General features: G+C 37.1%; 1 protein-coding gene across 1 annotated transcript; it reads right to left on the bottom strand.

The window, feature by feature from the left end:
* Window positions 1–1095: 1095 nt before the first annotated feature.
* On the bottom strand, window positions 1096–18012 carry LOC108713565 (interleukin-2 receptor subunit beta). The gene is made up of 10 exons (XM_018257123.2): window positions 17922–18012; window positions 14436–14507; window positions 10702–10813; window positions 10520–10586; window positions 9377–9488; window positions 7668–7813; window positions 6444–6600; window positions 5225–5330; window positions 4904–4988; window positions 1096–2369 (listed from the first exon to the last, which is right to left on the bottom strand). The coding sequence occupies exons 2-10, from the start codon at window positions 14485–14487 to the stop codon at window positions 1695–1697; spliced, it is 1512 nt and encodes a 503-aa protein (XP_018112612.1). The 5' UTR covers window positions 14488–14507; window positions 17922–18012; the 3' UTR covers window positions 1096–1694.
* Between the last annotated feature and the right edge of the window lie 850 nt (window positions 18013–18862).

Here is an 18862-nt window from a genome sequence, read left to right as displayed (position 1 = left end):
TACAGTTCCTACTCCTAATAGGGTTTAGAATGTGGAGGCAAGCATGGTGCTCTTGGTGGCTAGTGTTGTTCTCTCTTTGGTAGGGTTACAACTAGTGATTTATTGCCATTTAAAGGGGTTGTTCACGTTTGAGTTAACTTTAAGTATGATGTATGGGAGTGATATGACTCGGTTTGCAATTGGTTTTCATTTTTTGAGTTTGTAATTTTAGGGTCCAAATTAACCTAGCAACAATGCATTGATTCGGATAAGCGACAGGGATATAAATAGGAGAGGGCCTGAATAGAAAGATGAGAAGTAAAAAGTAGCAGTCAGTGACCCCCATTTGAAAGATGAAGAGAAGTCAGAAGAAAGACAAAATAAATATGAACACCAATTAAAAAGTTGCTTAGAAGTGATTATTCTAGAACGTGCTCAAAGTTAACTTAAAGGTGAACCAAAGGCTGTTGTCCCTGGAAATAAAATCCCAACTCTCCATGGTGGATGTGATAGCAATGTTGCTATGCTCATAATGTTTTCAGTAAAGGACATCCTGGTGCGTTAACAGTTTCATGGTTATGCCATATACTGTATCTTTGGCCTTTCCTTGTGTCTGTGGACCAAAGAGTTTGATGCAGATTGTGGATTGAAGTACAACACCACAAAAAGTAAAAATGTTTTTATTTGGAACACTGGCAGGACCTGGATAAGCAACATTTTAGCCTACACAGAGCCTTTTTTCAAGGCTACACTGAGCCTTTTTACAAGCTTGAAAAATGGCTCTGTGCAGCCTGAAACGTCGCTTATCCAGGTCCTGCCAGTGTTCCAAATAAAGGCTTTTTACTCAAGAAAGATTTGTGGTGTTGTACTTCAACCAATTTATGTAAGAGGATTGGAAGGTGGCCATTCCGGGTAACAACATGCTCCAGGACCCACAGATTTAAAAATTTTGGAGCTGATTCTACTAACCAAGCAGATTGGAACTGCAACATAGATTAGGCAGGCTCTAACCAAGACCATGCATTTTTATAACTTTAATATGAACTCTGCTGCCTTTTGTTGCAATTCCTGCACATTTCTAATATTCTTCAAATGTAATTACAACAGAAGCATAAATATTTCCAAAAATGAAAGTTTAATGACATGCACAGTTATTCTATTCCATATGTGGCCTCTGGTGTGCCCTAAGAAGCGTCACAAGGTTGTGAGATTTGGAAGTCCATCTTTTCAGAAGAATTTAAATTGGATAGAGGCATCAGATTGCAGCAGAGTATTTCTATTTACAAGACTGCTTGAGCACTCAGCAAGCATTTGATGCATGGATGAAGGCCTATAGTCTGTACCTAAGGAAAAGCTTCCAGTAACTACAGCAACTCATTAATATGATATGACGACAAGCTATTTTTGTTTTACACTGTAAAACATATTTTCCCTTAAGAACGTCACACTTAAGTGCTGGCTTACTTTGTGTTTTTATACCACAAATATATTCCAGAATGTTTACAGTTCAGTTGCATAGGCTACAAACGGTCCAGAATATACTATAAATTTCATTCAATATTCAGTATGTATAATGCTTCTTACTGTCTTATTTCCTGCAACTAAATGATTCTATATCTCAGATAGAGAAATTTTTGTATCCAGACACCCTAAACATTACCCTATCATGAGAAAACAAGTCTGTATTTGTTACTAATCCTGGAAGGTATCTCTATTTAGGCCCATCGGTTATAGATCTCTTTCAGAGAGATATACCCAGCTGCTACATCTCTGTTCTGTGAGTTTATGGCAGAATGCTGATTTATTTCTGGACGTATGTTTTCTCCATTTAATGGTTCCTTTTTGTCTTCGTATATATTTATCACTTGCTTGTCATCAGGTATTTCTGTAACTTGATTAGATGGAGCCTTATGGGGTTCTAGGTTTTGCTCCTGTTCCCTTATGTCTTGCTGTTCAGGTGGACAAATCTGTAGAACTGAAGGTGAATGTTCTTCTTCAAATGACCTGTTGTGAAAACCAAGACCAGTAGATGATGAAAGACTTAGATGGTCTCCTTGGAAGAGGGGGGTCTCCTCAAGAGCAGTTGGGGAGGGAAATGGTATACTCTGTAACATTGCCGGGAAGCCTCTCTGTTCTAGGTTGTCATACGTAAAGTAACAATTGGAAGATCCCTGTTCTTTTATGGCTGGGTACTGGAAAAAGAAGTACTCTTTGTTGTTGAAGCTGGAAAACGAATTCTCACTCCCATCTGTTTTCGCCTCTTGTAGAGCAGTAGGGAGAATAGGGTTGAAGGGCTCCTCTTTATTACACTTAAAGTCCACTGGGGAGATATCCAATGGAGGGACATCCAGAGTAAATGAAGATAGAGAAAATGGTGATGACAGCCATTTCTGGAAAGAAATGTGAAAAACAAAGAAGAATGCATTCAAATTTTATCAACAGATAAGAAAATCACAGAATGATATCAGTATTTTAGTAATATTCTTCTCACTGACTATACATAAACAAAAAGGACATTTCAAAACATATTGCATTTTTAAAATACAAAAAGGATTGAATAACAATAAAAATCCATTGCAAGCTTTCGGAGCACCAAGGCCCCTTCATCAGGCAAAATACAAATGAAAGCTAGAAAGGCATATAGGTATCACTTCTACAATACCTTTTGTATTTGTTTGTTTTTTTATTTGTTATTTTTGCTACTGGCTAACACAGTACTTTCCAATCTACCCCTGTGTTCAGTTTTGATGCTTGACTTCCCTTTTATTCTTCCTTCCCAATCGCCTCCAGCATTTTACAAAAACAAGAACTTGGCCTTCGGACTTTTGAGTCAAATACTGTAAGATGTCAACATCTTTTAAAAGTGACTGCATAGCCATCCTTACACAAATGCCTACTTGACACCAAACATATTCTGATTAGAGGGACATCCTTCCACAGATGACTATTGCAAAACCAACCCAGAGCTTTCCAATTCAACGTCCAGTAAAGATGTCTACTCTCTTAATTTTCTATGAACAATGGAAACATTTTTGAAAGATAACCCGCCCCTGCTGTTATCATAATCTAATTAGCAAATATGTATTTACATAAGCACACTGTGGCCTCTCAAGACAATCCACTTGGTGCTTGGTTTAAGAGGGGATCAGCACCCCTTACAAATAAAGTCATAGAACAAAAAAAAACTGAGTAAATGCAAAAGCATGAAAACTCCAGAGTCAGAGTCAGCCACCTTGTGATGCTTCTGTGACATATTGCTGTAACGTATGGTATTTCAAAATCCAGAACAAACCCCAAGGTCCTGGCCTTGGCTCACACTTCTACCTATAACAACTGCTTTTGGGAGGAGCCCTCCGCTACTTGGGTGCCACCAGGTCTTAAAGTGAGAGGACCAAGGGGGGAGATCTGGGCAGACAAGGGAACCATAGCATTTGCAGGAAGAATGGGGAACAGGGAGCATAGTCGAAGGTCAGGCCAAGGTCGAAAGCTATCAGGCAGTGCAGTACAGAATCGGGAACCAGGAACGTAGTCAGGACACAGGCAAGAGTCAAACCAAACAGTAACGCAGTACAAAGTCAGGTTCCGAGAGAATGGTCAGGAACAGGCAAAGGTCGGTACATGCAGTAGTCAGGGACAGGCAGGGGTCAAAATACGGTAATCAGACTTGACTCACACCCAGGAAATATCAGGAAATCGACCTACGTTGTCCAAGGAACAATTGCATGCCGGTCGTTTAAATATTTAAATTTCACGCCAAGAGCGATGGAGCATGGTGATGGGGCATGGTGCATTATATATTCTGTTTTTATAATGATAAAGGGTGGCATACGTGGAACAGTGACTGTATAGAAACTTGGACAGAGTATGTTACTGCCAAAAAGTATGTATAGTAAGAGAAGAAATTGTTTGAAGAATGGACTGTAACTTTGGGTTAGTGTTTATAGTATGGCAAATTGTTGCCAGGGGCAGAGGCTCCAAATGACATTTTTCACTAAGCACCCCTTTATCAATCAACCTTTTACTGTAGCATAGTTCCAAGGACATTTTAGACATTAAACTTTACATTAATTGTTCTTCAGGCTAGGGCGGGGGAAGAGTCCAGAGTTTTGGAATCACTGGCATATAATAAAGTGGCCTTCATTTGTTTGCTATCCAGAGAAAACCTTGAATCAGGTAAAAAATTGCAGATTCTAATGTACACAGGTAAGTTACTGCCGAGCCTGAAAAATTCAATGTAGTCCTATAATATAAATATTATGATAATGCAATTCTTCTGTGGCCAAATGAATTATGCATATGTTTACTGTCTATTTACAAATCAATGTATACCAAGTTTGGGACCTGAAGTTTTCTCAATAAGGGGTCTTTCCATAATTTGGTTCTACACCTTAAATCTCCTAAATAATAATTTAAACATTAAATAAACCAATTAGGATTGTTTTCCCTCCAATAAGGATTGGATCAAGTTAGTTTGGATCAAGTACAAGGTACGGTTTTATTATTACAGAGAAAAAGGAAGTCATATTTAAAAAATTTATTTATTTGATGAATAATGGAGTCTATGGAAGATGACCTTTCCCTAATTTGCAGCTGGATAACAGGTTTCTGGATCCCATACCATATAGTATAAATGCTACTTATATTGTATTTAGTTCCCTTTAAAGAACGTTTGCAAGTGTAAAGAATTTAATTGGAAAAGAAAAGTCAGTTTTAAGCTGCCAAGCACACACTTACAAAAGACTACATGGCATAATTTATACAGTATATTCAGTGTTAAGTGTTAAATGGGATTGTTAAATTGGTTTGTTTAGGTTAAGGATGGACACAAGGTGGCCCTCCAAAAGGCATATGGGAGATGCTCAAAAGCAATTTTGGACTTCTTTTCTCTAAATTTTGCAGGTTGCAGGTTTGGTTCTATACATACCTGAAAATTCCCCCCATACTTAGAAATTAAGGGGTCAAAGAATTGCGATGGATCAGGAACGCCAACCCAAAATATTTTCTTGACCCTGCAATTGATACAAAGAAAAGATATAAATGTAAACAAGTTTAAAATGGGGCAAACGGTGAATAACAGGAAGAAGAAAGAAAGAAATAGAATGAAGCATAGAAACAAAAAAATAAACAGAAAGAAAGTAAGAGAAAGAGTATTATTTAGAAAGTTGGCCTTAACCATGTAACCTGTAGGAGGCTTGGGGCAAAACGGATAGAGGAACTTATCTATATCCCACTTAAAGATAATTACCTATCTTGTGTGCGACTAATTATCAATGTAATGCACATAAAGATGATAACAAGTCCAACACATGGAATCACCACCTCTTGAACAGGGAATCTGGAACCAGTTGTTTCTATAGAGAAAGCAGAGCAGAGTACATCAACAAGCTTAATACACTGACATGCATTATGTATGATTTCTGCATTTTTATTTTTACGCTACAGTATATCTCATTTATGTGTTTTGATTTCTATCATACTGTTCTTCCATATTGCCAGATTTTTAATGGGTTGTAATTTGATTCATTTGCTGATAAATTAGTAAAAACATATGTATTAAATGAAAAAAAAAAACAACAATTCCTTTTTCTATGTAGAAAGAAAAATCGATGTCACTTTAAAACTCCCTGACCTGTATAAAGGCAAAATATGCCTTTGAGAATGCATATAGACACATTCATAATAATTCTAGGTATAATCCAAAGGTAAAGGTATATCCAAATTAGTGTACACCCCCCAAAAGAAACAAATCCTGTAAATATACAGAAATATATACAGCACCGTCAGCCTGCCCATCCCCTGCCAAGCCTTTCCTTCAATTGAAACTCCCAGATGGGATTCTGCCAAAGGGCCAAGTTGAAGTTGCAAAATCAATTCAGAGATGTGTAGCTTCTCTGTTGTCCCCAAGTAATAAGGAGCAGCATGTGAACCATAAAAGTGTTGCTTTAATTGAAACCACACAGGAATAGTGGCAAAAGATTAAACTCTTTACACTTAAAGTAGAGGGAATTTATCAGGCAGTGGCTGCCCGCGGGTTGTTGCATTGCACTTTGTGTTTAAATGATTTACAACCAGATTTACAAAGCACTTGAAATTACACTGCCTATTTGATTATGTACCCCTGAATAAAATATATCAGTACATTAGATATCACCTCACTGCCTGTGTGCATTTTATATGGCTGCAGAATTCCTTTTTCGGTTTTTATATTTATATTTACAGTACAATTGAAAGAGATGGGGCACATAGCAATATGTTCAATATCAACTGGGAATAATAAGATTATATCAATCAGCCAACTGCCACTCCAACAAAAAGCTACTTACAAAACAATATAGATATATGTAAATCTATAGAATTGCTATCCTTCCTGAATAATAACCAGGTGCCAACAGGAGAAGAAGCAAAAGCAAAATATACTGTAAGGAAGAAGAATGGAAACTCCTCTAGATCTCTGTATATGGTACCTCTAGAATGAGTGGTCCATTGGTAAGGCTGGCTCCATTCACTCCATATGCCACGTTTGTTCTTTACACGCACCTTGGCTTCATAGATTGTATCAGGAACAAGATCACGAAGAGGAACAAAGAGTTCATCTTGTCTCACTGGAATTGTCATGGCAACCTAAAGAGAAAGAGTATGAAGGCCGCCGTCATGTAAACCAGCATTGTAACAGAGTGGGGACAGAGTCTTGTTGTATTGTACAAATAATAATAATATATTTAAAGTCATCCATGGTTACAACTTGGAACAAGGGGAAGGAGCATGGTCAAGGAGTATAGTGCATTCACTATACTATAATACAAAAGCTACTGCTATTTTGTAGAAAAGTGAGTAAAAAGGAATTTAATAGATTTGAAGGGTCCCAATAACACCATGTGTGTTTCTGTCTTAATACTGCATTCCCAACGGAAATAACACATTTGGAAACAGAAAGGGCGGCAACTTAGACACAGTTATAGCAGTGGATGCCCTACTTATTAAAGAGGGAGCTAACATAGGTTTATGGTTATCACCAAGAACTTTAACCTGTAGCCACCAATCAGCAGGTAACTTTAATTGCTCTGTTCTAACCTCGCATTGGTTGTTAATGGTTATTTGACAATGAGCAAACTTTGTTCCTGTTACTACCTTACCCTATGGATATTTAATTGATCCGAGTTAGCTACTCTACTAAATAATTCAGCAACATATGGTATCCATCCCTTCTGTTTCTAGTATTATGAGTAACAGACTATCCAAGATAATATGCACTTCCACCAGTTGTGATAAGTTTCTCAAGGCTCTTCTCATGGTTGAGTCATAGGAAAAGCAAGAAACACATCTAAAATATGTTGCTCCTACTCCCACAGATGAAGGATAAGGGAAATGCAACTGGGCACTTTTATCTTCTACTTGGTTTCAGATTCCCTATATGCAATCTTTTTTAGCTGTGATAAGCTAATGGAAGGATCAAACGGCTATATGGCTTGCTGAGAATTTCCTAAAAGAGTTTAAAAAGTTGCAGGTCCTGCCTGTTGGTTTGTCAACATTGTTGTCTCAATGCAGGATTCTACACAATCCATTAAGCTGGCAGTGTTTAATTGACCAATCAATGCAGTGCATTGCAAAGCATCTCTCCATTTAGATTTCCAATGCATCACCTATCGATGAGGAGTAAAATGAAATATAAATATATTAATCTCTCTCACCTTTTGGGGACTTGACTTAGGCTTGTAGTTAACTTCATACTCCCTGAGGTTTGTGACATAAGAACTATGGTGACAGCTCCATGACAAGTTCCACATTCCTTCTTTAGCTGGTGTGATTTCCAAAGACATAGGGGGATCCAGACGCACTATGCAGGAAACACATATATTTAATGGATGCAAAGTAATGTGAAGAACCGACAAGATCATGTTGTATGTGAGACAAGAACCTCAAACAAGGCGTTTTTCATGAAACTGACCATACGTTGTACAGGTATGGCATCCGTTTTCTGGAAACCTGTTATCCAGAAAGCTCTGATTAACGAAAAGTCTCCCATAGACCCCATTTTATCTAAATAAATACATTTTTCAAAGATGATATCCTTATTCTCTGTAATAATGAAACAGTACCTTGTACTTGATCCCAACTAAGATCAATCTATTGGGGTTATTTAATGCTTTCATGATTTTCCAGTAGACCTAAGGGATAAAGCTCCAAATTACGAAAAGATTCATTATCCGGAAAATCCCAGTCCCAAGCATACTGGATAACAGGTCCCATACCTGTAAAACAAACACTTGAATCCCCATATCTATGTACTCAGGCCTCTTTTTGAAAGGCAAACACTTTTCACTAGGTTGCTGAGGATACTTTGCTCGAAGTGAAATGCACAAAATCAGATGTTAGTGATTTACAGGACCTTTCAATGAATGTTCATGATTTTCTTTTTATGTAATAATAAGACCTTTTCTACTGAGACCCCAAAAAATAAATTGATTAAAGTATGGTTCTTCTCTAAGCACTTTTACAGTACATTCATTTTCAAATTGTAGTTGTTTCTAGAATATTAGAACAATTAGGGGGGAATGTAATAAATGTTGCAAAGAACAAAACAATTCGCACCAATAAGAATAAAAATCCACATATCCCAATGTAATATTGTTCCATAAACTGTTATTGCATTGTGAATTGTAACTGCGCATTGCAAATTGTAATTGTGCTTGAAGGTGTCATAATCTTTTGGAGTAAACATAACGACTTTTTCAGTAAGAAGTTTTATTGCGCATTATCGCAAACTATAAAGTTCGCAAACGGTCTTCCACTGTTGGAAGTAGTTGCTAAACAGTTTCTGTGTTCGCAAAAGCTATATTAAATTTGAGCAAAGCAAAATTTGTTCGCGCAAAGGCATAACTTTTTGCATTTCGAATAGTTTTTCCATTAGCGACTTTTATTACATTCCCCCACTAATCCGCTATATCCAGGCTCGACGGAGAGTCAGCAACTCTAGGGTTATGTAAATACAGGAAGTGCATAGACAGTTAGGGTCACTGGTACTCTGATCTGCAGAGAGAGTTGCTGAGCTGAAAGGTTGCAAAAGTGCTTTTTGGATACTAGATTTAATAAGTGTTTGCCACTAACCGTTGTGCACTACAGCCGTGATGCCCAATCAATAGCTTGTTAGTAACATGTTGCTCTCCAACCCCTTGGATGTTGCTCCCAGTGGCCTCAAATCAGGTGCTTATTTTTTTAATTCCAGGCTTGGAGGCATGTTTTGGTTACATAAAACCAGGTTTACTTCTAAGCAGAGCCACCTGTAGGCTGCCAGTGCATGTAGGGACTTACAATTAGCACTAATTAGTTGCCCCCTACTCTTTTTACTGGCTATCCCTGCTACCATACAATGCAAGAAATTGAGAATATTGACACTTACGGTTTTCATATGGGAAGTAAACAATGGACTCCACGCTTTTGTTTCCTACTTCCTTCGTGGAACAGCTCACACTTATGTTTACTTGACTACCAACAGTAAATGCCTCTGGTCTCTGAGAAAATTAAAATAAAGCAATTTACTAAATACATGTTTGGATGTGGGCTTGTCATTTTGGTTCTGGAGCATCACGGATTTAAAATGCCGTTTTTATTTTTTCAAAATTCCTGTATGTAATTTAGTCCTTTTATGGGCACCATAGAAAATGCTGTATACAATGTAGATGTTTTACACATAAATCAACTTTACCAAAGAAATAGCAATTTCTTTATGAATTTTAGAATAGAGGTTTGCCAACCTCAGATAGGGACCCCTTCCCACCCGTTATTTATTTTAGTAGAATGTTTTATATTTACTAATTATGAGACTTTTTGAGATTTATTGTGTATTAAAACATACAGTTGGCCAACAGACACATATTTTAAATTGAATCCATAGTAATATACAGAAGTTGTATAAGTTAGGACTTTTAAGCAAGCCTAGTCCTTCCCAATGCCTTCTAAAAGTTCATTCAGATCAAAGAAAAAACATAAAACTGTTAAGGGATGGCTTCTGATTCAACCAAACAGGCAGGATTTATACTCCTTCTTTGGTCTCTAATGAGAAAATTCATAACTTCATGGATTGACTACTAAACCGTTACATAATAATCTGAAACTCGTAATGATTGGCTTGCTATGAAGATTAATCGCATTGCTTTAACCACACTGATGCCTCAATCATTACCTCCTCTGACAGTAGGGAATCCTATAACCCCACTTATTCTTCCTAACACTGTCACTGTATATTGCCACAAGTTACATCAAACCAGAAGATTCCAGTATTTGGCCCTTGGGGCTACAACTGAATCACATGGGAAGAATAATGTGACTGGCTGCATGAATGGAATACCATTTTCCACTCAGACTGACTGGATTAGAGTCTAAAAGAATATTTCTTTGGTCCCACACACTGGCAGATGTTAGCACTTGTGTAGGCTCATCTTAATTTATGGAAATGTCACTTTATATTTTCATATTCATATTTCATATTTCAAAAAAGTAAATTGTCTACTTTTCTGTCTTACTATTCCGTAAGTCTACTCACATTTAGATGGATTTTACATCTTCGAGGATTATTTCCAGATGGTAGTAAACAGGAGCCAGAGACACGTCTGTAAAAGACAGGTTATAATTGTATTTAGGAATCCTCCTAAAATGTGCCTTGTTTCTTACTTATGGCAAAGTTTCCTGCACCTTTGCACTGTGTGAGAAAACAAGTAAACTGACCTGAGACTAGAGACACTTATGTAACACTTGTTGGCAATAAACTGATTTTTGGAAATCCATGAACAAGAGAGGAGATTCCAGGTGTTATATGTACAATTTGGGTTTGTAGCTTCTGTAGGGAAAGAAAACAAAATTAAAACACAATCACAGAGAAATTAGAACAAACATAATAAAGCATATTATTTTCCACTGCTACCAAAGAAGAACCACCTCATCCAATCTGTACCAACCAAACCATCTCTACCAGTCTATACCAACCAAACAACCTTTAACAGTCTGTATCAGCCAAACCATCTCTACTAATCTATACCAACCAAACCCCCTCTGCTAGTCTGTACCAACCAAACCCCCTCTACCAGTCTGTACCAACCAAACAACAGTCTGTACCAACCAAACCCCCTCTACTAGTCTGTACCAACCAAACAACAGTCTGTACCAACCAAACCCCCTCTACTAATCTGTACCAACCAAACCCCCTCTACCAGTCTGTACCAACCAAACCACCTCTACTAGTCTGTACCAACCAAACAACAGTCTGTACCAACCTAACCACCTCTACTAATCTATACCAACCAAACAACAGTCTGTACCAACCTAACCACCTCTACTAATCTATACCAACCAATCCACCTCTATTAGTCTATACCAACCAAACCACCTCTACTAGTCTGTACCAACCAAACCACCTCTACTAGTCTGTACCAAACAAACCCCCTCTACCAGTCTGTACCAACCAAACCCCCTCTACCAGTCTGTACCAACCAAACCCCCTCTACTAGTCTGTACCAACCAAACAACAGTCTGTACCAACCAAACCACCACTACTAATCTATACCAACCAATCCACCTCTATCAGTCTGCACCAACCAAACAACCCCTTCCAGTTTGTACCAACCAAACCACCTCTACCAGTCTGTACCAACTACACCACCACTACCAGTCATTACTAACAAAGCCAAGCCAAGTCTGTAACAATTAAACACATCTACCAGTCCATACAAACCAAACCACCTCTACCAGTATGTATTAACCTGGCAGCCTTACAGTTTGAAAAACAGCAATAATTGGAGCATATTTACTAAAACTGGGCAGATTTGCCTTAGTGCATTAACTCATTGCAACTGAACAGTGGGACACTGGTGAGTTATGGGACATATTATGTAAGCTGTGTGTGTTTTTTTCCCATAGAAATTGTCTATTCCAAATGAGCCGGTTTGGATTTATAGCTCAGCTTGCAGACTTCCGCAGATGATTACATTCATCAGTGATAGAGGATTTACATATATACCACTATCAATATTCAACTACTTTAGGTTCCATGAAAGAAGAACTTTGAATAACTGGAACAGAAATATACAAAAAAATATTTGTAACTTAAGTAAAAAAAACAAGGCCCTATTAATAGGCAGCAACATGAATTATGTAGCAGGTAACATGATATATTATATCTGCATGTACATGGAAAGTTTTGTTTTGCGAACAAGTCAGAGTATTCTGTTTTCATAAATAAATGTGGGGCAGGTAGGCAATCTAATTGGTTCGGGGAAAGGTGTGGGACCATTTCTATGTTTCTTACAGCGAGCCCAGTAAGATATTTTGTCTGTGAGGTGCAAGTTCTCTGACATGTGGCCTCTACAGGGCAACACACCTTGGATAAGTAACACTAATTGACAGTCGGGGTCATTTATAAAGTTCGCGCAGCGCATTTTTTTTGCAAGTGGTTGTATTGCACATGTTTTTTCCTGAATGCTAATATATTGCACTGCTCTGCCCGTCTTTCCATTTTTTGCGAATTCGCAGTGAGAATAAATTTCTGCAAATAGTGTGCAAATGAGACGGGAGTTTGCGTGAGCGCACCCAATGTGCGAAGTTATTGTGCGCCAAAATATCGTCGACTGTAACTTAAATTCGCAGTTTGCAAACTGTTTTGCAAATATTTTATCCGCCACCAAAGTTGTGGCGTAATTTAGTCGCAGAGTTAGCACATAAATATTCGCAATTTACGAATCGTGCCATATTTAAAAAGTTCCTATAGATATTCGCATTGTGAAAAAAAAAATTTGCAATTCTGTTTGCACCCTCTTATTCAGCTTTATAATTATAACCATGCACAGGGCAAATATATTCACTTTGCGAACAATCTGCCCTGCGCAAAGTTTATAAATGACCCCCAGTATGTTCTTATCATATCCTGCTGAGACTATAGCAACCTCTTACTAACAAGTCTTCCAGACTCCCACCTCCAACCTCTCTCTCTCTCTCCACGGCAATCAAATTTAAACTCTGCTGCTGCTAAAATTCTTCTGCTCTCTCCTAAGAAGGAACCTGCTCATCTCCTAGTAAAATCCCTATCATGTCTCATTGTTAATAGGGTGGTTCACCTTCAAGTTAACTTTTAGTAAGTCAGTAGAATTCTAACTGGCTTTCATTTTTCTTTTTTATAGTTTTTGAATGATTTGCTTTCTTCTGACTTTTTCCAGTTTTCAAATGGGGGTCACTGACCCCATCTGAAAAAAACGGATGCTTCGCAAGACTACAAATTTATTTTTATTGCTACTATTTATTACTCATCTTTCTATTCATATCCCAGTCTCTTATTCAAATCAATGCACGGTTGCTTGGGTAATTTCAACCCTAGCAATCTAAAACCTAAATAACTAATAAAAACCACAAATGCTACAAAATGAAAACCAATGGCAAATTGTCTCAGAATATCAAAGTCTACATCATACTAAAAGTTGATTTAAAGGAGAGCAACCCCTTTAGTGGGAGTAAGACCCCACACATATAAATCACCTTTTACATAAACACTTATGTCTGCAAGTATCCCCAGTAGCTGCAAGTGAGAGTCACTGCCAAGCCTGAACTTTGTTTACATCCTTTATGACGGAGGGGATGGGCTCTATCTGCTATATGAGAACTCACTTCATGCTTGAGATGAGAGAAAACAAGATGTAAACAGGTGCGTTGAACCCCTAATACATAAAACCATGTAGCACATCACATTATGATGGTGTTTTATTCTCAGGTTGGTTGATGGTATATCAGATAAGGCTTAATTCACAATATTATTAAGTCTAATGTACATATCCTTTAAACGGATCCATGGATATACTTCTTACTGAGAATAGCTCATACAATAAATTTGCTGGTGATAGGATTTTCATTGGCACACCAACAGAAGGGGTTATGATCATGGTACAGGGCTCTCTTGATGATTGGTAAGGCGTTGACAATACTGTCTGAATTATTTATGAAATAGGTGGTGGAAACACAACAACGTTGAGTTAAGGGTGTCCAAACCATCTATTAAAAGAAATAGATCTCAGTGCCCAATATGTTATTTGTTAAACAATATGACCGTAAGATAAGTTGGAAAATCAGTCAAAATATTATCTGCTGGATCACATTTTACTAGGGGTTCCATAAGCACCCCTGAATATACAGGCAAACCTGTCTCTACCAATGACTTGTCCAGAGAAGCAAATCCTTACAACATGCAATGTTGGGTCCAAGTCTTCAAGTTGTTCTACCCAGTTGTCTCAATCTATACCGGTTCTTTTATTATAAAGAGTAGCAACGTCACACCATAATAATTGTTCTCTGTTGTCGGTTCTTTTTCTGCAATGCAGACGTAATGCAGATAGTCCCTCACCTCCGCTACTATAAGTATGCAAATATATACACAGTGTGTAGTTCAAACATACTTAGCTAAAAGTAAAATGGCAATTTACCCAGGAGAGCAAAGTTTACAAACAGGAGGATGAAGTTACCGATGCCCGCCATCTTGAGTTGAGACCAGACTCCTGGGAAACCAATTAGAAAGTGGGTGGTTAATAAGAAACAAGGTAGATATGATTGATGATATGAATAAAATAGGGTAAAATTTGCTTATGATTTGGGGGTGGGTTTTCCTCTACTATAAGGTTTTATACTCTCCTTATGTGACTTATTTCTCTGAAACTGGGATAGTGACCTTTTTTTTTTAAATCACAGAATAATTGACCGTAGTGAGTTTTTTTTCAGCATGTAGAAAAGCTTACACTTGGGGTGGCTTATAACCAGCAATGTATTGTTTATTAATTTATACAGTTTAGTTTTAATCTTCCTTAAACTGTTACTGACACTTCTATATTTTCTTTTCAAAATATTAATCTACATTAAGGGGCAGCTTTATAAGGTCGAGGTGAATTTTGGAATGAAAAAAAATCGAATTTTGAGCTATTTTTGTGTATCTCGACTAGGGAATAGTCCAAATTCGATTAGAAAAATTTGAGAATATCAAAATTTATCATGTACTGTCTCTTTAAAAATTCGACTTTGACCATTCACCATCTAAAACCTGCCGAATTGCTGTTTTAGCCTATGGGGGACCTCCTAGAACCCATTTGGAGTCAATTAGAAAAACTTTGATTCGAATTCGATCGAATGCGCTATTACTTTAATTCGTACAATTCGAATCCGGCCAGAATACAGACCTATTCGAAAAAAAAACTTTGAATTGATTTAGGTTGGTCTTTTTGAAATCGAATTTCGAATTGGTAAATATGCCCCTAAAAGTTACATATAGGTCACGTTGATAGTTTTTTGCTGAGAATTCTGCTTTTGTAAGTAATTATTACTTGATGTTCCCAAACCTGACTGTTTTGCTAACCTGACTCTCCCTTCTCAACATGTCACTTAGAATTTCTAATGTTAACGGACTCCGGGTGCACAAATATGGCAGCCCCCTAATACAGAGGAGCATGGGGGTAAGAAAGGTAATGTAAAAGCATCAGGCAAATACTTTTATTGCAAAATTATAAATAGCATTCAAAGACAATGTTATGATGGATATAAAAAAAAATATTTTCTGGTGTCAGTATCTCTTTAAAGGGGCTGTCAACCCAAAAAATTATTTTGCCTAAATAAAAGAAAACTTAATTCTAAGCAACTTTGCAACATAGATTAATTACAAATGTTGTATGGTTTTTACGTTATTTGTATATGCGTTGCAGTGTTTGCCTGTCTCTTTATATTCACTGCCCTGGTGGCTCAGACTGTTGATACAATGTAAGACAAGGCAGCTGATTAACAGACCTGTCTTTGCTGGGGAACCAAGACTTTTGCAGCTCTGTTTAAAAAGCAACAACTAGGAGTTAGGGAAATGCTGCTTTCAATATCAATTGTTTTTCTAAATATCTTTGAAGAAAAAAACACTGACTATGTATGTCTAATAAATGTATATTGGTTACGTTTTCTTTAAATAGGCAAATTTCTATTCTGGGTTTGACTTGCCCTGCAGTTTCATATATAACATAATCATACTATGCACAGGAAAACAGGAGACAGATTAAGAGAAAAAAAAATTATCAGCAGCGATGATTATATCTAGTACCTGGTCTTTACTCTGTTATCTATGTTGTTATCACACGGAATCTGAATTTCATTCTCTATTTGTCTCTGGTTTTTGTTATCAGTCGCTCTCTTGTCTAGCAGCATGCTCACTCCACATTTGACTATCCCTTTTTTTATCTGCTTAGTCATATCTACCATTCACATATTGGTCACAGTGCTGCTCTCTTACATTTTCCTATTCACAAATACAAATTTACCTTGTTCACATTTATTCTCAAGTGTAGCAATTCTCTTGTTCTCTACCTTCCCTTGTATCGACCTCAGTATATAATGCTCCTACACTATTCCTTATTTACATGCACCTTTATCCTCCATCTATAGCTTTTAGCTCACATGCACATACTCCCTTCACATTTCAGCCTTTATCATTCACATATATATATATGTGTCCCATTTATTTGCACATCTGTTCCATCTAGTGATGGGCGAATTAATTCGCCAGGCGTGAATTTGCACGATTCGCTGCCGGCAAATAAATGCGCAAAATGGCTGCAAAAATTTGCCGTAAAAAAAACCGGACACAAGCGTCAGAAACGAGACGCCGGCGCAGTTTCGCTAATTTTTCACCATTTTGCGAATTTCACTGGATATTCGCTAATTTTTCTGCGAAGCGAAATGGTGCAAATTCGCCCATCACTAGTTCCATCTGTTCTCTTAATTCCTACATTCTCCTCCTTTTTATCCTCCTCTCTCCATTGTACAAGACTTTATTTTTCTGGGATCTATTTGTCCATTTTATGTGCTTCTAATCGATGATACTGATCTCATGTCTTTCAAAATAGCACTTTACATGCCAACTCCCACTGACCTAAGGTATTATTGCATGAATCCTGTGATTTTACTGAAGCTAGAAGTATAATTCTAGTTTTTCTTTTTTCTGAGTTTTGATAAAAAGTTTTTACAATGTGAGTGCTGCATAAATGTATCGGCACTACAGGTATGGGACCCGTTATCCGGAAACCCGTCATCCAGAAAGCTTTGAATTATGGAAAGGTAACTCGATTTTATCCAAATAATGCAAATTTTAAAAAAAAATATGATTTCCTTTTTCTCTGTAATATTAAAACAGTGCCTTCTACTTGATCCCAACTACAATATAATTAAGCTTTATTGGAGGCAGAACCAGCCTTTTGGGTTTATTTAATGTTTAAATGATTTTCTAGTAGACTTAAGATATGAAGATCCAAATTACGGAAAGATCTGTTATCAGGAAAGCCCCAGGTCCTGAGCATTCTGGTTTGACTGAAGCTAGAAGTATAATTCTAGAAGTATAAATATTTTTTCTTTTTTCTGAGTTTTAATAAAAAGTTTTAACAATGTGACTGATATATAATCTCTAAGTGCTGCATAAATGTATAGGACCGGTTATCTGGAAACTCATTATCCAGAAAGCTCCGAATTATGGAAAGGTCGTCTCCCATAAACTCCATTTTATCCAAATAATACAATTTTTTAAAAAAAAATGATTTCCTTTTTCTCTGTAATAATAAAACAGTACCTTCTACTTGATCCCAACTCAAATATAATGAAACTTGATTGGATCTGGATCTGAAAACCCCCAGGTCCTGAGCATTCTAGATAACAGATTCCATACCTATATATAATAACAGCAGTTGATATTATATTTTAATAATGCAAGACAATGAGACTTATACTACATTCCTGTTCAAATCCTGTTCCATCTTCTCCATACTCACTGATACAGGTAAAGTACCAAATCTGCCCACCAACATATAACTTTACCCCCCGTACACATTGCTGATCTCATTTTTCATTATAATTGGATACAGCACTTGTTTTCTTTTCTTGCTAAATGATCTTACCAAATATGAAGCTGTCTGCTCTTCTCCCATCGCACGGTGACCATGTCTATAAATGTTTCAGCCGAAGCTAGTGTACCTATATGACAGGAAACTGTGGGGAAGTGGGAGGACTGAGAAGTCAACGCGGGGAACTGGTGGTGGCAGTGACACTTTTAGAGCATGACAATAAATGCTAATATGATTGTGAAATAGAAAACATTCATACATACCTTTTTGAATCCTGGAATCACAGCGTTCGCAAACAGGCATGTGTCAAGCAATCTATAACAATACTGTATATTGACACTTGCCATCAGTTCTCCTTTATGGAATCAAGGGCAGCCAATCAATACAGTGCCTTAGTTGTAAAAGAACTGGCATGAAGGAAGTGATGTCATTTCAAATAGATTCCATTCCAGTTCTTTTAAATTACTTTATAGATATTGTAGAACGTGTTAAATATACAGGATGTTCAAATCTTTATTTTAAGCAATACATCCATGCAACACATCCCACGTGACTTCAATTTATCGAAAGCAAGGAGAAGTTTTATACAGTCACAGACAAGGTTTCTTTTCTTTTTCGTCTGTGTATTACATTTTCAATTTATGTTGCACTGATACCAAAATATTAACCTGGACATCCAGAAACCACAATCTCCATTTAAAGGGCACCAGTCAATGAAATGTATTTCCTCACCAGAGGAGCTAATAGAGCAACCATGTGGATGTTTCATTACGTGAGAGCTGTCATAGTTTACTTAGGGGGTTATTTACTAAACTCCGAACGCAAAAACCATGAAAAATCACATAAAATCGGACTTTTAAAAAAATCATGAATTTTTCGGAATTTATTAAACCTTGAAAATGGGAAAAGTCAGAATATGAAAATTCGGCATCTCAGACCTGTGGAGGTTGCATATAAATCAATCGGAGAAGTCCCAATGATTTTTTGATGTGCGC

Source organism: Xenopus laevis, chromosome 4L (assembly GCF_017654675.1).
Source record: "Xenopus laevis strain J_2021 chromosome 4L, Xenopus_laevis_v10.1, whole genome shotgun sequence".
Taxonomy (NCBI): domain Eukaryota; kingdom Metazoa; phylum Chordata; class Amphibia; order Anura; family Pipidae; genus Xenopus; species Xenopus laevis.
This window is presented reverse-complemented; position numbering and strand designations above follow the sequence as displayed.

Bases quoted from the DNA above. Each gene is read 5' to 3' on its own strand.
- LOC108713565 (XM_018257123.2), bottom strand. From the start codon at position 14,487: ATGGCGGGCATCGGTAACTTCATCCTCCTGTTTGTAAACTTTGCTCTC. The intron at 10,814-14,435 runs GTAAATTGCCAT...CTTTCCCTACAG, and splicing joins TGTAAACTTTGCTCTCCTGG to AAGCTACAAACCCAAATTGT. The intron at 2,370-4,903 runs GTATGTATAGAA...ATTTCTTTCCAG, and splicing joins AGTATGGGGGGAATTTTCAG to AAATGGCTGTCATCACCATT.